We start from the raw sequence: 21210 nt of genomic DNA, 5'->3' as shown, positions 1-21210 counted from the left end.
CATTGCTTTACTTTGGATTTCTACCATTTGAGCAAGGGTCAGTCCAAAGTCCTCAGACCCACGGTGGTGCTGCAGATTGCTGAGCATTGCCAGGGAAATGTGTCTCCTTGCGCCTTTGCCAGGTACGGATCTGAAGATGGGATGTTTGTATCCCTGGCGCCTCACATTTTGTGCCAAACCAGGACTGCACTGTAGGAAGACGTCTCCTTGCCAATTTTCCTTTATTAAAAAGATACTCCTCTGCATGCCCAAGAATAACATTATGGAAAAGGATAACCATTTAACTATGTTTGATCATGATCCTAAGGAATTCGGCAGGATCCCACAGAATTCCAAACTACCCATTTTTTAATTCACCAGCAAAGATGAAAGGTACCTCATGGACATGATAAGAATGGAAAATGGATAATTCTTTAGACAGCTTTTACAATGTCACCAGATTGCCAAGCATCAATATTATGATAGAGTTCATATACTGCAGCTATATATATGGTATATTTGCATTAGTTTTGCAAAATAATAAAATATGAGCTGGGACAGCTTAGCCAACCATTAACAATTTGGCACTCCACTTTGCTGCATGGAAAGACATTATTATTTAGCACATGGTTTCACACCCAGCATTTGGGAGTTCTTCCAAGCTTTGTGGTCCTAGACCTATTCAACATCCTCCTCTTCTTAAGTTTAGATAGCCCTGGTAGCATTCAGCATCTCCAGGAGCACACTGTACCGTTGTTTTGAAGCACATCTTTTAGTGCCAGACAACAGACAAACTCTAATGAAGTTCCAGGTAGAGGAATGTTTATTTGTTTTCTGTGGTTCAGGAACCATTTCCATTTGCTTGAATAAGACACTGTGTAAAAGTGATTTCCTTTCTCTTCCCATGGTCCCTTGAAATGGTAAATTATTAAAATTCTTGGCTACTGTTGGCATTATGAATGAGAGGGATTTTGTATTGAAGGCACTGAGCAAAGGAAAACATTTTTTTAATTAACATAAATCCATTCTATGGGATTCAAGATTGGGGTTTTTTCATTGTTTGATATTTCCTCCCACCTCCCTTACCTTCAACCCTGCCCCCCACTCCTTAGGTCCAATGCATCATTATAAAGATGATTCATCTCAGGATAAAGTTCTGTCTTTTAGCCCATATCACTGCTCAGGAGAGGTCATGAGTAAGAAGGGAATAATGAAATGACTCAGAATGATGTAGGATTCACATTAAAAGTGAATGAAGTTGCTGAAGATAAAACTGTGAGTGTAGGTGATTCTCTACACAGAGAGTGAGTGCATTTAGTATGGACTACTAATCAGAAAATCTGGATTTGCAGCCACCACTCTGATGTCCACATGACTTTGGTCAAACCCATAACCACAGTAAGCCTCAGTTTTCACTTATTAGTGAAACTAGTACCTGCTATGCCTACTCCAAAGAATTATTAAGTGTCCAAAGGACATAATAGATGTGAACAAACTCACAGACTACAAAAGCACTTTACTGATATAAAATACAGTAGGACAGAACATGTGTTAATCCAGAGATCTAATTGTTTTTCTTAATTGTTGTCCATTCTTATTTATTCACTCTGCCACCAGGCTGTCATCTCAATTTCTTCTCCTACTTGGTCTATTGCGTCAAACCTCCTTCAGTCCTTCCTATATTTTGAAGTCAGGTGAATCTTTCCATATTACCGTCTTCCTGGGAAATGCCTTCTTACATATTGTAAGCCACATAGAGTTCCATTTAGTATTTTAAAATAATAAAAACACCAGGTCCATGATAAAGGAGTAATATAGATGCTAATGCAATCCAGATGTCAGTTTCAGACTTCTCTGTTCTTGGGGAACCTGGAGATTTACATAAACTGATTCTGACTCCCAATTCCATAGCTTGCGATTGGTCAAATAATGACAAGCACATTATTGAGAGCATACTTCCTTATGATAGCTGCATCCATCTGGACTTTTTTTTTTTTTTGGTCTCACATGACCAAAAACTCAAGTTTAAATATTGTGGCACTTAATTTTATGTGGCAGCATGACTAGCTTGTGGTGTCCATTGCTCGATCAAACAAGCGTCGGCCTGATTGTTACCAGAAGGGTAATTCATAGATTTAAATCATTAGTCAGTTGATTGCATCTGTAGCTGATTACATCTACAATCACCTGAGGATATTGCCATTAGCATCTCCTTATCCAATCAGTTGATGGTCTTAATGGGAAAGTGATGGTTTCAGTAGTCAGAAAGAATTTCTATCTTTATTTTGGATAACCAGCTTTTCCTGAGGAATTCAATGTCATCCTCATGGAGTTTCCAACTTGGATTCAGATATGCCAATTCCCACAGTCCCATGAGCTAATTCTTATTAGTATCTTAATACTTACATATGTATCTCCTGTAGGTTCTGTTTCTCTGGAGAACCCTGACTGATGCAAATATTTTAAGCAAAAAGTAAATATGTAGTTTATATAACTGAAAAATCCTAAGGTAATATGGCTTCAGGCATGGGTATATCCAATGACTCACTTACAACAATAGAATTCTTTTTCTCTTTGTTCCACTTTCCTTTAGGTTGGCTTCACTCTTAGGCAGTCTCTTTGTTTATAGTGGACATGCTAACTGAAGCAGCCTGAATTAATTAAGATTCGGTTTTGCTGCAAGTAACAGAGAAAAATAAAAATGGCTTAAAATAGTATATTTCTCTTTCTCATATATATCTGGAAGTAAACAATTCAAGCTACAGGTCTCAAAAGTCTTCAGGTACCCATCCTTACAGCTTTCCACACTGCCACCCCTTAGTGAGGCCATTGCTCATGGAGCCATGTAATCCATATTCCAAGCAGTGGGATACAGCATGCAAGAAGGGGAAAAATAATGATGAAGGACAGAAACCAACTGTTTCTTTTTTTTTTTTTCCAATCTACATGTACAATCAGTAATTCTTAATAACATCACATAGTTGCATATTCATCATTTCTTTGTACATTTGCATCGATTTAGAAAAAGAAATAAAAAAACAACAGAATAAGAATTAAAACAATAATAGAAAGAAAAAAAAACAAACAAAAACAAAAAACCTATACCTCACATGCAGCTTCATTCAGTGTTTTAACATAATTGCATTACAATTGGGTAGTATTGTGCTGTCCATTTCTGAGTTTTTATATCCAGTCCCGTTGTACAGTCTGTATCCCTTCAGCTCCAATTATCCCTTCTCTTTTTTTTTTTTTAATTAACGGAAAAAAAGAAATTAACCCAACATTTAGAGATCATACCATTCTACATATGCAATCATTAATTCTTAACATCATCACATATATGCATGATCATCATTTCTTAGTACACATGCATTGGTTTAGAAGAACTAGCAACATAACCGAAAAAGATATAGAATGTTAATATAGAGAAAAAAATAAAAGTAATAATAGTAAAATCAAAACAAAACAAAACAAAACAAAACAAAAACCTATAGCTCAGATGCAGCTTCATTCAGTGTTTTAACATGGTTACTTTACAATTAGGTATTATTGTGCTGTCCATTTTTGAGTTTTTGTATCTTAGTCCTGTTACACCGTCTGTATCCCTTCAACTCCAATTGGCCATTATCTTACCCTGTTTCTACCTCCTGCTGGACTCTGTTATCAAGGACATATTCCAAATTTATTCTCGAATGTCTGTTCACATCAGTGGGACCATACAGTATTTGTCCTTTAGTTTTTGGCTAGACTCACTCAGCATAATGTTCTCTAGGTCCATCCATGTTATTACATGCTTCATAAGTTTATCCTGTCTTAAAGCTGCATAGTATTCCATCGTATGTATATACCACAGTTTGTTTAGCCACTCTTCTGTTGATGGAGATTTCGGCTGTTTCCATCTCTTTGCAATTGTAAATAACGCTGCTATAAACATTGGTGTGCAAATGTCCGTTTGTGTCTTTGCCCTTAAGTCCTTTGAGTATATTCCCAGCAATGGTATTGCTGGGTCGTATGGCAATTCTATATTCAGCTTTTTGAGGAACCGCCAAACTGCCTTCCACAGTGGTTGCACCATTTGACATTCCCACCAACAGTGGATAAGTGTGCCTCTTTCTCCTCATCCTCTCCAGCACTTGTCATTTTCTGTTTTGTTGATAATGGCCATTCGGGTGGGTGTGAGATGATATCTCATTGTGGTTTTGATTTGCATTTCTCTAATGGCCAGGGACATTGAGCATCTCTTCATGTGCCTTTTGGTCATTTGTATTTCCTCTTCTGATAGGTGTCTGTTCAAGTCTTTTTCCCATTTTGTAATTGGGTGGGCTGTCTTTTTGTTGTTGAGATGAACAATCTCTTTATAAATTCTGGATACTAGACCTTTATCTGATATGTCGTTTCCAAATATTATCTCCCATTGTGTAGGCTGTCTTTCTACTTTCTTGATGAAGTTCTTTGATGCACAAAAGTGTTTAATTTTGAGGAGTTCCCATTTATTTATTTCCTTCTTCAGTGCTCTTGCTTTAGGTGTAAGGTCCATAAAACCGCCTCCAGCTGTAAGATCCATAAGATATCTCCCAACATTTTCCTCTAACTGTTTTATGGTCTTAGACCTAATGTTTAGATCTTTGATCCATTTTGAGTTAACTTTTGTATAGGGTGTGAGAGATGGGTCTTCTTTCATTCTTTTGCATATGGATATCCAGTTCTCTAGGCACCATTTATTGAAGAGACTGTTCTGTCCCAGGTGAGTTGGCTTGACTGCCTTATCAAAGATCAAATGTCCATAGATGAGAGGGTCTATATCTGAGCACTCTATTCGATTCCATTGGTTGATATATCTATCTTTATGCCAATACCATGCTGTTTTGACCACTGTGGCTTCATAATATGCCTTAAAGTCAGGCAGCGCGAGACCTCCAGCTTCGTTTATTTTCCTCAAGATGTTTTTAGCAATTCGGGGCACCCTGCCCTTCCAGATAAATTTGCTTATTGGTTTTTCTATTTCTGAAAAATAAGTTGTTGGGATTTTGATTGGTATTGCATTGAATCTGTAAATCAATTTAGGTAGGATTGACATCTTAACTATATTTAGTCTTCCAATCCATGAACACGGTATGCCCTTCCATCTATTTAGGTCTTCTGTGATTTCTTTTAGCAGTTTTTTGTAGTTTTCTTTATATAGGTTTTTTTGTCTCTTTGGTTAAATTTATTCCTAGGTATTTTATTCTTTTAGTTGCAATTGTAAATGGGATTCATTTCTTGATTTCCCCCTCAGCTTGTTCATTACTAGTGTATAGAAATGCTACAGATTTTTGAATGTTGATCTTGTAACCTGATACTTTGCTGTACTCATTTATTAGCTCTAGTAGTTTTGTTGTGGATTTTTCCGGGTTTTTGACGTATAGTATCATATCGTCTGCAAACAGTGATAGTTTTACTTCTTCCTTTCCAATTTTGATGCCTTGTATTTCTTTTTCTTGTCTAATTGCTCTGGCTAGAACCTCCAACACAATGTTGAATAATAGTGGTGATAGTGGACATCCTTGTCTTGTTCCTGATCTTAGGGGGAAAGTTTTCAATTTTTCCCCATTGAGGATGATATTAGCTGTGGGTTTTTCATATATTCCCTCTATCATTTTAAGGAAGTTCCCTTGTATTCTTATCTTTTGAAGTGTTTTCAACAGGAAAGGATGTTGAATCTTGTCGAATGCCTTCTCTGCATCAATTGAGATGATCATGTGATTTTTCTGCTTTGATTTGTTGATATGGTGTATTACATTAATTGATTTTCTTATGTTGAACCATCCTTGCATACCTGGGATGAATCCTACTTGGTCATGATGTATAATTCTTTTAATGTGTTGTTGGATACGATTTGCTAGAATTTTATTGAGGATTTTTGCATCTGTATTCATTAGAGAGATTGGTCTGTAGTTTTCTTTTTTTGTAATATCTTTGCCTGGTTTTGGTATGAGGGTGATGTTGGCTTCATAGAATGAATTAGGCAGTTTTCCCTCCACTTCGATTTTTTTGAAGAGTTTGAGGAGAATTGGTACTAATTCTTTCTGGAACGTTTGGTAGAATTCACATGTGAAGCCATCTGGTCCTGGACTTTTCTTTTTAGGAAGCTTTTGAATGACTAATTCAATTTCTTTACTTGTGATTGGTTTGTTGAGGTCATCTATGTCTTCTTGAGTCAAAGTTGGTTGTTCATGTCTTTCCAGGAACCCGTCCATTTCATCTAAATTGTTGTATTTATTAGCGTAAAGTTGTTCATAGTATCCTGTTATTACCTCCTTTATTTCTGTGAGGTCAGTAGTTATGTCTCCTCTTCCATTTCTGATCTTATTTATTTGCATCCTCTCTCTTCTTCTTTTTGTCAATCTTGATAGGGGCCCATCAATCTTATTGATTTTCTCATAGAACCAACTTCTGGTCTTATTGATTTTCTCTACTGTTTTCATATTTTCAATTTCATTTATTTCTGCTCTGATCTTTGTTATTTCTTTCCTTTTGCTTGCTTTGGGATTAGTTTGCTGTTCTTTCTCCAGTTCTTCCAATTGAACAGTTAATTCCTGCATTTTTTGCCTTTTCTTCTTTTCTGATATAGGCATTTAGGGCAATAAATTTCCCTCTTAGCACTGCCTTTGCTGCATCCCATAAGTTTTGATATGTTGTGTTTTCATTTTCATTTGCCTCGAGGTATTTACTAATTTCTCTTGCAATTTCTTCTTTGACCCAGTCGTTGTTTAAGAGTGTGTTGTTGAGCCTCCAGGTATTTGTGAATTTTCTGGCATTCCGCCTCTTATTGATTTCCAACTTCATTCCTTTATGATCCGAGAAAGTGTTGTGTATGATTTCAATCTTTTTAAATTTGTTAAGACTTGCTTTGTGACCCAGCATATGGTCTATCTTTGAGAATGATCCATGAGCACTTGAGAAAAAGGTGTATCCTGCTGTTGTGGGATGTAATGTCCTATAAATGTCTATTAAGTCTAGCTCATTTATAGTAATATTTAGATTCTCTATTTCTTTATTGATCCTCTGTCTAGATGTTCTGTCCATTGATGAGAGTGGGGAATTGAAGTCTCCAACTATTATGGTATTTGTGTCTATTTCCCTTTTCAGTGTTTGCAGTGTATTCCTCATGTATTTTGGGGCATTCTGGTTCGGTGCATAAATATTTATGATTGTTATGTCGTCTTGTTTAATTGTTCTTTTTATTAGTATATAGTGTCCTTCTTTGTCTCTTTTAACTGTTTTACATTTGAAGTCTAACTTGTTGGATATTAGTATAGCCACTCCTGCTATTTTCTGGTTGTTATTTGCATGAAATATCTTTTCCCAACCTTTCACTTTCAACCTATGTTTATCTTTGGGTCTAAGATGTGTTTCCTGTAGACAGCATATAGAACGATCCTGTTTTTTAATCCATTCTGCCAATCTATGTCTTTTGATTGGGGAATTCAGTCCATTAACATTTAGTGTTATTACTGTTTGGATAATATTTTCCTCTGCCATTTTGCCTTTTGTATTATATATATCATATCTGACTTTCCTTCTTTCTACACTCTTCTCCATACCTCTCTCTTCTGTCTTTTCGGTTCTGACTCTAGTGCTCCCTTTAGTATTTCTTGCAGAGCTGGTCTCTTGGTCACAAATTCTCTCAGTGACTTTTTGTCTGAGAATGTTTTAATTTCTCCCTCATTTTTGAAGGACAATTATGCTGGATATAGGAGTCTTGGTTGGCAGTTTTTCTCTTTTAGTAATTTAAATATATCATCCCACTGTCTTCTAGCCTCCATGGTTTCTGCTGAGAAATCTACACATAGTCTTATTGGGTTTCCCTTGTATGTGATAGATTGTTTTTCTCTTGCTGCTTTCAAGATCCTCTCTTTCTCTTTGACCTCTGACATTCTAACTAGTAAGTGTTTTGGAGAACGCCTATTTGGGTCTAATCTCTTTGGGGTGCATTGCACTTCTTGGATCTGTAATTTTAGGTCTTTCATAAGAGTTGGGAAATTTTCAGTGAAAATTTCTTCCATTAGTTTTTCTCCTCCTTTTCCCTTCTCTTCTCCTTCTGGGACACCCACAACACGTATATTTGTGCGGTTCATATTGTCCTTGAGTTCCCTGATACCCTGTTCAAATTTTTCCATTCTTTTCCCGATAGTTTCTGTTTGTTTTTGGAATTCAGATGTTCCATCCTCCAAATCACTAATTCTATCTTCTGTCTCTTTGAATCTATCATTGTAGGTATCCATTGTTTTTTCTATCTTTTCTTCTTTGTCCTTCACTTCCATAAGTTCTGTGATTTGTTTTTTCAGTTTTTCTATTTCTTCTTTATGTTCAGCCCATGTCTTCTTCATGTCCTCCCTCAATTTATCGATTTCGTTTTTGAAGAGGTTTTCCATTTCTGTTCATATATTTAGCATTAGTTGTCTCAGCTCCTGTATCTCATTTGAACTATTGGTTTGTTCTTTTGACTGGGCCATATTTTCAATTATTTGAGCGTGATCCATTATCTTCTGTTGGCGTCTGTGCATTTAGACAGATTTCCCTGGGTATTGGATCCAAAAGTTTGGAAGATTTTCCTGTGCAATCTCTGGGTTCTGTTTTTCTTATCCTGCCCAGTAGGTGGTGCTCGTGGCACACGTTTGTCTGCGGGTCCCACCAGTAAAAGGTGCTGTGGGACCTTAAACTTTGGAAAACTCTCGCCGTCCGGGGGGTTCGCTAGCCGAAGCGGCTTGAGCCGGCCCGGGGTCCAAACGCAGGGAGGGTTGCTGGTCGCCGCAGCCCGGAAAAGAGCCCGTCCGAATTTCCTAGTCGGCCCTGGGCGACTAGCATGGTGGGAGGGCGCCAGCGGCAGCGGCCCGCCCGAGAGAGTGCATGTTCCCCGGGAGTCACAGGTTTGGAAGGGGCCTCCCCCACCCGTCACCGTTCTCTGCGGCCTGGGGGTTTCCGATCCAATTCTCTCAGTTGGTCCGGGGGGCTGTGCGTGGTGTGGGCGCCAGCCGCCTTGGTTTCAGGGGCCCGCCTCTCCAATTCTCCCAGCCGGCCCGGGAAGGGGGAAGGGAGTAACTCCAGCCGCTTGCCACCCCGCCCGGTGAGGCCCGCGTGCCTCGGCGATCTCACCCGAGCTGCTTCTCTCAGCCAGCCAGCCGTTCCAGGATGGGGTACGCTGTCTTTTTTATCTCTGTTGTGGCTTTGGGCACTTTCTGTATCGTTTCTACTCCCCTAGTAGCTGTCCTGGAGAAGAAACTAAGATCCGCGCGTCTTACTAAGCCGCCATCTTCCCCAACTGTTTCTTAAGAAAGATATTTAAGCTCTCACGTGACATTTTCACTTATATATGTATCACTGATGTGACCACATGGCACATGGAAGGCTAGAAAATGTACAATTTATTATATATTCTGATATGATTATTTGCCTAGGTAAATTTTATTGTGGCAAAAAGAAAGAGTGGATATTAGGAACAACTAATAACTTCTGCCATATAACCCAATGCACATCCAATTAGCTTCAAAACCTCCAAGGAAAGAGAGCATCTTTTCAAGTATCTCCAACAGAAAATACCCAGCAATACTTTTAATGGGTCCAATTTGAGTCACATGCCAGTTGTTGAACCAATCCCTGTCACTGCTGGGATGAATGACCAGATGCAGTCATGTGCTTATGCCTGTGGTGGTGAGGTAGGATGGAAGCCATACCAGCCACATGAAGACCACATGGAATGGGGTCCTTACTGAGAAAAACTAGTGTGTGTGGTAGGGAAGTGTCTAACACCAGGTGAAGGTGGAAGGAATACTGGATGGGTATAAAGGATATGTCCAGTGTCTCTGCCTCCTGCTTCAGCATCAGTACATGCTTTTTTATTCTATGTCAGTTGTGCTGGTTTGAGGCTGTTATGTACCCCAGAAAAGTGATATCTTTTCTCCTGATCCAATCTTGTGGGGACAGCCATGTTTCTTTTAATCCTGATTCAATATTGTGGGGTGGAAACTTTGGATTATTTCCATGGAGAAGTGACGCACCCAGTTGTGGGTGTGACCTGCTGATTGGATTATGTCCATGGAGATGTGACGCACCCAGTTGTAGCTGTGACCTTTTGATTAGATGGAGATGTGACTCCACCCATTCCAGCTGGATATTGATTGGTTTACTGGAGTCCTTGAAAAGGGGAAACATTTTGGAGAAACTTCAGATGCAGATGCAGATTCAGACGTTTGGAAATGCAGAAGCTCAGAGACACAGTTGCTTAACAGCTAACAAAAGCAGACATTTGAAGAAGCTTGAGTGCGAACATGAAGAGTAGACACCTAGACATGGATGTGTGGAGATGCAGAGTACAGCAGATGTCACCATTTGTCTTCTCATATGAAGCTAAGCAAGCCAGAACCCAGCGTTGTGTCCTGGAGGAACTAAGTGAAGGCCCACAGACACTTAGAGAGGAAACCACTGGCATCCGAAGCTGAAAGCTTGGAACCAGGAACAAGGACTAGCAGATACCAGCCATGTGCCTTCTCATGTGACAGAAATTGGCCTTTCTTGAGTCAAGGTATCTTTCTCTGGATGCCTTACTTTGAACCTTTTTATGGCTTTAGAACTGTAAACTTGTAACTTCATAAATTCCCTTTCTTTAAAGGCATTTCATTTCTGATATATTACATTCTGGCAGCTTTAACAAACCAATACATCAATCAAGAGGTAAAACTCAGTTCCTTCACTGAGTGAAAAATTCTGCTTCCTCCGCATTTGTGTACAAATTGGTCAGGGAAGGGTTCTACCATATTTGTCTAAACATGACAAAATCCTGAATATGAGCCAATCCTCTTTTTCCCCAATGAGATGTAAATTATGCTGTATTCTGTGTGACTGCAACCCTTTAAGAGTCGTGCAATGCACAATAAACATTACAAAGTATTATTGTATATTGTCATTGGAAATTTTAAGCTAAGCCTCCATCACCATTATAATGATACTATTAAAGGTTTTTATTTTCCGTGATTCTTGTAGGTAAATATTCATATAATCACCACAACCTACCCACATATTGTATTGTTTTTTAAAAACCTTTAAAAATAGCCCCTTACTAATGACTAACAGTAAAACCCAACACTTGTCACTGTGAGATTATAATAACCTCAGGAATAATTACTAAATACACCATTCTAAAATATTGCTAATTTTATCAGGTTAGTGCTTTTCCATCTTGGCTGTACATTAGAATCACCTGGAGGATTAAAAAAAAAAAATCCCAGTTGATTCCAGGTTGATTCCAGGTGTCATCCCCGACCAATTAACCAATTAAATCAGAATATCTAAAGGCTTGGGCCTAGGTTCCATTTTTTAAATATAGGTTTCATCACATCGCCCTCCATAAGCAATTAAAATGAGCATTGCCGAGCCTGTAAGGCTAATTATTTTTCCCTAAACAATATTTGTTGTTCAAAATACATGATGAGAGACTTCCTAAAAGCTCAAGTAGGAAGTGGTGGCTCCCTCTTTGCCTCATATCCAGGTACATAGAGCACAGGTCTCCTCAGATGTCTAGGTTATCTGGAGATGCAAGAATTTGGAGCATCTTTCTGGCCATGGGTACTCGAATTCACTCACAAGAGAGATCCACAGTCCTTGATGTTCCCGCGTCCCTGACACTTTAACTGGCAGGGCTCATTCTTCCACTTGAACTCTGCGGGCACACAATAACCCTCTACTGAGGAGCATTCTTAGCATCATTCTCATCTTGTCCAGACTAAAGTGAAACCCATCATGACCTGTTTAATAACTGAATGAAATATCCCGAGTGCAGCCCTATCCCACAACCCTCCGATGAAACTCTTGTTTGCTTTAATATATATGCAGAGGCCTGTCAGAGCCCAGAACTTGGCCTTCTATCAAGGAAGTATTTCTTGCTTGTAAAAGCATCATAAATCCACCAATGCAACCATGTTTACTTAACTTAGCTCCTTTCTCAAATGCCATCACAAAATGCTAGTAACTGAAGGTCTGGTTCACAAAGGTTTCATTTTCATGATCTGTTCAACATATCCGCAATGAGAGAAACCTGATTACAGACATGTGCAAGTCCCCCAGCCCTTCTCTTCAACCTTTGTTTCCAGAGAGCCTCTGTACTTGCTCTCCTTTTTCACTCAAAGGAGATGTGATGTTTTTGTGTACTCATTTAGAGGCAGTGTTTTGACTGGCTGCCTGGAGGGAAATGAGAGTGGTGAGGGGTCACCTCTAGTAGCTGCTCACTCCTAGCTATAAGATGCATCAAAGTCCAGTAGTATCAAGAACATTAGGCCTCTCACCAAAAAGAAAGGGAAAGACAAAGCAATGGTAGGGAATAAAAGAAAGCACAGTGTCATAAAAATGTTTGGGGAGCTGTGAAAGAGGCAGGAAAGATAAAGTTGATCCATCTGTTACCACCAGAGACTGAGGATAACTTCTGGCTGGATCATTGCCTTCTTTCTCACTCCAATCCTAAATTAAATCCCAGAGGATTTTCAGATCCCCAAAACTGTCACGGATACTGGGGCACTAATAATCAGGTCTCCAATTCCCCAGATAAAACTGCTAGACCACAATACCTCTGCAGATAGTCAGTTTGGGATTACTTATTGTTGAATTTCCTGGTTAGCATGCCCATGGGCTGTATTTTGGGGCTTCTGAGGGCTGCTTCTAGGAAATCAGGTCTACCATGGAACACACTTGGTAGAGAAGAAAGAGCCTATCTGCAGCTTCCTCATTGTGAACTGACAAATGTAACATGCCTCACATTGTTAAGAATGGTTCAATAAATGACACCTGTATGCCATAATACTTGCATAGGAAAGAGAGAAGAAGAAAAGCAGGAGAGAAATCACAGACACAAAGTAGGTGATGAGACAACAAATACCTTACCAGGGGAATTTAATATAGGAAAGAGACTGAAAAGAAAGCTGAAGAGTGATGGACAGCTGTAGTTTTAGAGAAAATGTGAACTTAATTCTTTCTTTTTCTTGCATGTATCTTCATGGAAACTGAAAATGGACTGATTCTGATGACAGGAAATCTTTGGATAGCCATATAGTCTCTCTATATGCAGTATAGACTTATACAGTATAGTCTCTCTGCACGTGTCAGCAAAGCTATATTATAAAAAGCCTGGAATTAGGAATTAGGAAGGCTTTCTAATCATAACGCTGACCCCATTTAACTGTTTATACTGTTGAAAATCATTTATTATTTGACGTTTCAAGGTGTTGGTGTTCTTATCTGAGAAGGGCGAGGAGTCCATGTCTGCCTTTAGCTCAGACAGGTTCAAGGCTCAAATGAAATAGTAATATTCATTTATTTACCTCATTTATTCATTTAACAAAACCCACAGTCTAGTAGTACCAAGCCCTGTTCTAGGCTCTGGGATAAAGCAGTGAAAAATACACACTAAAATCCTACTTTTATGGAGCTTACATTTTAGTAGTAGAAGAAGGATAATAAGGAAATTGATGAATAAATGTATGTCAGATGTCGATAAGTGCTCTGCAACTACTAAAGGGGATAGCGCCACTAAAAAAGTTTTATAAATGGTAAAGAACTATGCAAGTTTAAGATGTTGCTCTAATTTCATGCTTGATTAATTAATAGGATTAAGCTCATGGTCTTTGGCACCCAAGAAGACATTTGATTCAAATAGACGAAATCCCCATTATTGCTTATTATAAGGAAAGCCTTCTTAAAATGACCCCTTCTTCCCACCTTTTCCTGAGTCTCCAATCTGGCATCAAGTTGCCGGGAAAAGACCGAACCCCTTTACAATAAAGAGGAATTTAAGTCAGTGTCAGAAATATCTATGATTTGAGTGTCTCCCAAATCCCAATTCCAACCTGCTTTTTCTATGTCTTTGGAAAGTTGTTTTGGATTTTGTCTTTGCGTTAATTCCCAGTTTAGAAAACAGGAACAATCTTTTCCACGTGTGAGTTACTCAGTGCTTTGTTTTGTTCTTAAGCCTGATGAAGATAAAATCATGTTATCTTTATAAGGGCTATGTATTAAGTATTAATCTTCAATAGTACTTATACTCAGTTCATTTTATGTGATTTCTTGATCAGTGTTAAAAGCACTCTTTTCAAACATTTACGAATATGCCTCCAAATGGAAGGCATGTCATTGAATAGAGAGAATAGCAAATTGCCCTTTTCACTTACTGGGTGGACACAATTGAATTGCAAAGTGAGGCTGAGAAGCCAGTGTCATGTTTTATTTTAACATGTAGCACAGCAGTCTCACCTAAGAGATTGAATATAACCAACCCCAACAGGAAGGACTGTTGCTTACAAGAGTTGCCCTTGGGCATGAAGGTGACAGTTCTGCAAAATCAAGGTAATGGAATTCAAATTGCTTTATATACTTGTTCTATTAAGCTAGGCTGCTTTAAAATGGAAGTCCTATGTTAACATTCAGCAGTACACTTCAGTATCTTACTCTCTAAAATGCATTACATACTCTGTACACAGCCTGAAGCTGCCACAAGGTAACTGAACTATAGAAATGTTTCTTATGAAGAGCAAACCTGCCAGAAGAAATAATTTGTTACATTTCTCTCCGAGATCAAGGAGAGTAGGAGGATGGGTGCTGTGACTATTTCCTATAAAGAATTCTTCCTTCACTTGCTCACTGAACTCAAAAGAACAAATGTTAAAAGAATAGATCGTGTTTTACAAAAGAATGAGTACCTCAAGCGAAAGGCAAACAGTTATGAACTGTGCTGAGACTTGAAAACAACATATTTTGCACCAGTAACCAATATCATTAGTTCTCAATTGTTGTCAAACCCTAAGGAATCTAGGGATTTTATCTAAGTTTGTTGCTCTGAAAATTTCTGATTTGTCAGAGTGGAGAAGACCCTTGTAATTTTTTTTTAATTGCTAAATTTAGAGATTAAGATAACATTAAGATCATAAAACCTGAAATCTAACTTTACTAATCTCAGCATGAAGGATAGTAATTCTTAAAACAACATTTCATTATCACTTCTCTGTCTTCAACCCATCTTATTTTATTTTATTTTATTTTTTTGCATGGGCAGGCACCAGGACTCAAACCCAGGGCAGGCGAGAACTCTGCACTGAGCCATCGTTCTATTTTTTACTAAATGGACTAAAGTTTGACTTTGCAGTTTTTTAGAAAAAAAATAAAATCTTACATGGCACAAATACCAAAGTGAATAGTGATTTAATTAGCTATTTAAATGTTTGCTGGGACATTATTTCTTTTTTCAAGTCCTAGTTTAAAAAAAACTACCTGTTTTGAAAAATGTTCTTATGTTTTTGCGTGCCATAATTTTCAGTATAAAAATCAATTTTTTTTTACAAAGATTTGTAGTCACAGTCCATTACACTTTCTCTTTCTTATTTTTCCTACCTTTCCTTTTCACTTTTCACTATTTGTGTACCTAAGGAAAAAGACAGATATCTTTTTGATCTGATGAACAAAACTATGCTATATAATTCGCCAGCATAATTGAGAGGAATTCTTTCGGGCATGCTCTTTTTTCCCCCCTTTTCCTTGCATCATCTTAACCAGAGTTTTTTATTACTCCAATCTCATAATTTGAAAGGAAAAAGAAAACATTGTTCCAGCTCATTCTGGCTTGAAATAGGCCTTTGAGCGGTATTTATAGAGAGCCATTTCCATGACAATATCAAAAGCCCTCAATTTCTATTCCAATTGAAAGAAAATTGAGGAAAATCTCACGTTCAAATGACCCATCAAACCAGTATTTTTCCAAATATGAGATCCTGTGTAATGAACCCATACAGAAAGTGGATGGGGTAAACCAAAAAGAAAATCCTGGCAGCTCTTCCCTGGGCTATTAACCTGTTCCATGCAACCCTTCGCTCTATTTGCAGTAGTCAATTGTTGAATGTCAGTATTATAGAAAGCACTTTCAAGAAGAAAACTGAAACTTTACTTCTAGTCTAGATTCTTCTGAAAATACAGACACATTAAAAAAAATTGTCCACACACTGTATACATTTCTAAGAGATTAAAGATTCTAGTGATAGCTGAGGAATTTGCACGGTTAGTATTTAAAGTGAAGTCATATCTGTTGTCTCCTTAAAACTGATCAAAGCCATGTTACAAAGGGAATTTCAAATTTTCAGTAGTCCTAAAAACAGAATACTCTTTTTATTGTGGGTTTTTTTTTTCAGTAATAATTCTGCTTTTGGAATTTTTCAAAACATTAAGCGAAGACAAATGAAATGAAATAAAAATATGCTGAATCTTTTAAGTTTTTGATTTTTAAAAAGCTGTTTTGAGTTTCAGATTGGAATTTCAGTCTTTTTCTTATTTTGTGGGAAAAGTTTTGGCTTTTAAATTGTATAACTTATCTGACCCTCAACAGCAGGAGAATCTTGGATGTACTTTCAACTAGTGCTGTTGAAATCTAATTTCCTTAGATTTCTTCCTAACCAAGTACTTAGGAGCAGACTACTTAAGAAGAGATGACTTTTTCTTTGGGGTTCCCCCCATTTGGGAAGCAAAAAATATTGAACACAAAATTTCAAAATAACTGTGCAGTTATTTTTATTTTCTCACCAATGCCAGCATGCTATTGGTGAGGTATGGCAATACTGAAAAGATATCATCTGAGAACTGAATTCTAACCACTAAAAATTATTGCCTTCAGCCACTGCCTTCCCCTCAGATTTGTAACAAGCCATTACAAAAATTTCTAAGCAGTGACGCAGTAGCAAACATGAAGTGATAAAATACTATTTACATAATCATAAATAAATTAATATTAATTCCAAAACCATTGGCTATGATAATAAACTCCTGCATAGCTTTATAACCTTATAATAAAACTTGTAGGAATTGTCTCATTTTCCAGAAAACTGGAAAACTTGGGGCATGTGACTATGTTACAAGAATAAGTAAAGTGTTTGAAGTCCTGAGACAAAATTTTCTACTAATGCCATTTGTATAACCTGAGAATAGTTGAGTATTTTGTGCCTCAGTTTCTCTATTCAGACCATGAATAAAGAGACCCTTGGCTAACAAGCACAAATGTTTAAAGGCTTCAAAGGTTGAATTTTACTCCTGAAATTGTAACTAGATGAGAATAAAGCAACATGGAAGCTGAGGAATTCAATTATAAAGTGAACGCATCTGAGATTTTCTCTTAGGTGATGTGATTAATGAGCAGTTTTTTTTTTTCCTTACACCTGACCTGAGCAAATTAGCAGTCAATAGCTCAGACTGCAAAGGCCACTGTGTAGTAATGACTTTTTCATTCCATTTGCCATGTTCTGTCTTGCCTCTCTGCCCAGAAGGCTCAGCACAATATTCAGTTTTGGAGCAATATGATTTTTTTTTTACGTCTTAGAGTACTTTGGGTTAAGTAGATGCTTGTTAAAATTGGTAGCCATAGTAATTTTCCCCCCTTCTATGTTGCACATATGTGTTTCTATGTTGCTTATATTGTAAATATTTTCTTCAAAGCATTTTAAATTTGCCTATGTTCATAAAAAGAAAGACACCAAGTTCCTCGGAGTTAGAATAATCACAGGGTTTGGAGTCAGGAATTCTAATCCTGGCTTTACTACATATTCTTGGGTAAGTTAATTGAACTTTCTGAATTCATATTTCTCATATGAAAATTAGAAGTAATAATACACAATTCTGGCTTTTGCAGGGAGACAAAAATGAGATAAAAATTATGCCTAGTGTAGTTGGTATTTGCCATATAAATAATTTATTATTGCTAGCATTCTTAATAGAGGCAAGACTCTAGAATATAAGTTTGTTTTGAAAACTTCTTTGAAGGTTTCTTTTTAAATTGAGTTGACTAAACACAGTGAACAAATGGATTGAGTCATTCAAATATATTGTTTTATGTAGATAAAATTAGTGATATTTTTGACTTTACGTCAAGCATTAGTTTACTTTTTATCACAGTACTTGGGCAGCAGGAATTATACTGAGTTCAAAACTTCAAGTGTGAAGGAAATACAACCTACATCAGTTTTTTGCATCTTAATTTTAGCTCAGTCCCTCATTCTTCTGATTTGGGGTTCACCCACCTTTCCAGGGTTGGGAGAACAGGCACACAGGGGTTGAAAAAGGCACCTTCTCCCTAGGAGAAGGGAACTTGTGGACAAAGATCACAAACACTCCATTCTCCCAAACAGTTGGCTATTTTCATAAGGCAGTGAGTAAAATGTTCAGGATTTTAAGAAACACATTGATCAGAAGACTTTTTATTGCAGTGCCCCTTTTATATTTCATCCAAGATAAAATTAAATTAAAATCAAGGGTACACGGGTGGTTCATTGGTAGAATTCTCACCTGCCATGGGGGCAACTGGGGTCCCAGCCCATACACGCCCCCAAAATAAATTAATTAAATTCAAATCAGATATTACCCACTTTGGCTTCTCAGCGCTTTGCTGAATAAGTTTCATTTTTATTTCTTTGGGTGAAGCAATGAAGATGAAGCTTCCTCTATCCACCTGTTGCCTTGTCTTTGGAAATGGACAAAAAGAAGTTTATGCAGAGTCAAGCTCCAAGAATACAACCTATTCACTGCTTGCCTTTGAGGGTTTGGTAAGCTGCTTTCCTCTTTCATATCTGAGATGATTGTGAGGCAAGACATTTAATTAGAATGTTCCCTTTCTCATTTGGGGCAAGCATCCTTTATTCTTTAGTAGAAATATTATAAAGTTACAAGCTGTGGTAGCCAGCCTCCAAAATGGTACCTAATGTGTCTCAGCCCCCAGTATTTTTGCTCTAGTATAATCTCCTCCCACAATCAGTAGGCTTGATTGTTGTAACCAAGAGGATCTTAGGGAAAATTACAGTGTGCAACGTCTGAAGCTTGGCTGCTCCTAAACAATATTGTGGCTTCTGCCTTGTTCTCTCTTGGAGATCTCTCTCTGGGAGAATTCAGCCACCATAGTCAGAAGATTCTCAAGCAGCTCTATAGAGAGGAACCGAGGTTTCTGGCCAGGAGCCAACATGACCGTGTTAGCCATGTGAATGAGCCATTTTGGAAGCAGATGCTTCAGGCTCAATCAAGCCCTCAGATAACTGGAGCCTTGGCCAACATTTTTTTTTTGGGGGGGGGTGCATGGTCCAGGAATCAAACCCAGGTCTCCCCCATGAAAGGCGGCATTCTAGCCACTGAACTACCCATATACCCCTTGGCCAACATTTTGACACATGAAAGAGTTGAGCTGTATGACCCAGCTAAGTCAATCCCAAATTCTTAACACACAGGAACTTTGTCAGTTAATAGCAATTTATTATTGTTTGAAGCCAGTTAGTTTGGGGTTAATTTATGAAGCAATAGCTAATTAATAGCAAACATATAAAAATTATGGGAATAGATACAAAGGCTTTGTAGATAATCTCCTGTATTTTTCCTTCCTTTTTTATTGTATACAAGTTATTTGTTGTGAATGGAATAGGTCAAGTTTCATAGTTCAGCACTGCCCAAATGGTAGTCCATTTTTGTCAAGTCCATTTTTTTCCTCAGAAGAAGGATTGGCTCATGTCAAATGGTGAAGAGTTTTAGTCTGCTAAGGCAGGACAGTGCCAAATTCTCCTAACTGTGCCTACAAGTCCCTTTTAGTTCCTTCATCTCCCTCTCTTGCTTCTGTGCCAATCTTGGTGGAGGCAGGTGGAGCTCAGAAAAATTTTTGCAATTTCTTTACAAAGCTTTGGACAAATGAAGCTTGAGAGGCTTGTCTTTACCTACCCTCATTCGTCTGGGTCCACCACAGTCAGGTCTTCCCTGGGTCTCCATCTGTGGGATCTTCCAAAGTCTCTTCCATCAATACCAACTAGGAGACATATTCCTAACCTGGGTATGTGTGATGGGGAGGTAAAGGTTGGGGTGGGGATGATAGATGTAGAATCTTTCTTTCCTGTTTCTTCTAAATATTCTGCCTCTACCCCAGATATTTCTATACCCTTAAGGTCTTAGTCAGTTGAAAACCATAACCAAAAAGACTCTCAGATTTTTCTGCTTTCTGCCTTGTCTCATTCTTCCTCGAAGGCATTGGGCATAGTCTCCTCTATCCGTTTACCTGAGAGAAAAGACAGTGTGGGAGTACTGGGTGAAAAAAGGAACATATGTTATTATCTCAAATACATTATTACAACATTCAGACAGGGGTTTCACATTCTCGCCTGAGTTTGCCCTAAAATGATCTGTGAATAAAAGGTATCTGAAGGTGGAGGTAGGCATCGGGAATGAAACTTAAGGAACACAGAAATTTCTGTGCATCCCTGGTGTCTTGGACAACCTGAAACATCCGTTCTCAGGACCCCCAAGTAAAAAAGGTTCAAGGTAGTATAATTTAGATATATTTTAATATCCTAATACTCTTTGAACTGCTTTAAATATTTTAAGATTTAGCAAACTAGTCCTCAGTGCTATTTGTTGAATACCCAGGCCAGTGGTCGTACACAGCAGCATAACCTGGACAGCTGTTACAAATGTGGGTGCCCAAGCTCCACCCCCAGCAATTCTGATTCAGACATAATTGCCTCTGTTTCATTTAAGGGCGTGGCCATTTTTATTCCTCAAGGTACTACTTATCGACCTATTGACTAACAGGTTAATGTTCTCACAAGATGAATATGTTGAGTTTGGTGTTAAAAATAAATGTAGGGCAGTGCTACTGTGGTTCAATGGCAGAGTTGTTGCCTGCCATGCTGGAGACCCAGGATCATTTCCTGGTGCCTGCCCATGCGAAAAAAAAGAAAAAGAAAAAGAAAAAAATAAATATAGGAGAAAATGATGATTATAAATGGGAATAATTTTAGTAGTTTATAAGGCACTAAACAATTTACAAAGTATCGTTTAATACATTGTTCCATTTGCTGCTCCAAATTTCCATTTTACAAATGAGGACATTGAAGCTGGAGGGGCTAAGTGATCTCTACAAGATCTGTCACAGCTGAATGAGCTGGGACTTTGAGCCCTTCCAAGTGCCAGTGGATTGCACCAAGCTTTCTGGGGCAGGTAATACGTTCTCACACTGTAATTCATTTTGCCTCTAGCATAATTCTCACTGGACATAGGTCCTTTCAATTTTGGCCCCCAGTTCGTGCTGGGGCCACTCCTTCAGAGAGTGCCCTGCTTTATCTCAGGTCCTCCTAGAGTCATGGCCGAGAAGGGTTGGGACAGGCACTGGGAAATTTTGAAATAAGACTTATTTGTTTTGGATGCTCT

At 38.1% G+C, this 21210-nt stretch overlaps 1 protein-coding gene across 6 annotated transcripts in view; it reads left to right on the top strand.

The window, feature by feature from the left end:
- LOC143665564 (uncharacterized) overlaps positions 1-21210 on the top strand; it is a 398448-nt gene that overhangs the window by 334484 nt on the left and 42754 nt on the right. For 3 of the 6 annotated variants that reach the window (XR_013167056.1, XR_013167057.1, XM_077139110.1), the window contains exon 1: positions 18371-18575. The exons of the other annotated variants lie outside the window; for them this stretch is intronic. Coding sequence is in view for 1 of the 3 variants with exons in the window: in XM_077139110.1 (XP_076995225.1) it covers positions 18456-18575 (120 nt within the window). In the remaining 2 variants the exon portion in view is untranslated. Of the gene's footprint in view, positions 1-18370; positions 18576-21210 lie in introns of those variants that run through there. 6 annotated transcript variants of the gene reach the window in all.

Source organism: Tamandua tetradactyla, chromosome 21, assembly GCF_023851605.1.
Source record: "Tamandua tetradactyla isolate mTamTet1 chromosome 21, mTamTet1.pri, whole genome shotgun sequence".
Taxonomy (NCBI): domain Eukaryota; kingdom Metazoa; phylum Chordata; class Mammalia; order Pilosa; family Myrmecophagidae; genus Tamandua; species Tamandua tetradactyla.
This window is presented reverse-complemented; position numbering and strand designations above follow the sequence as displayed.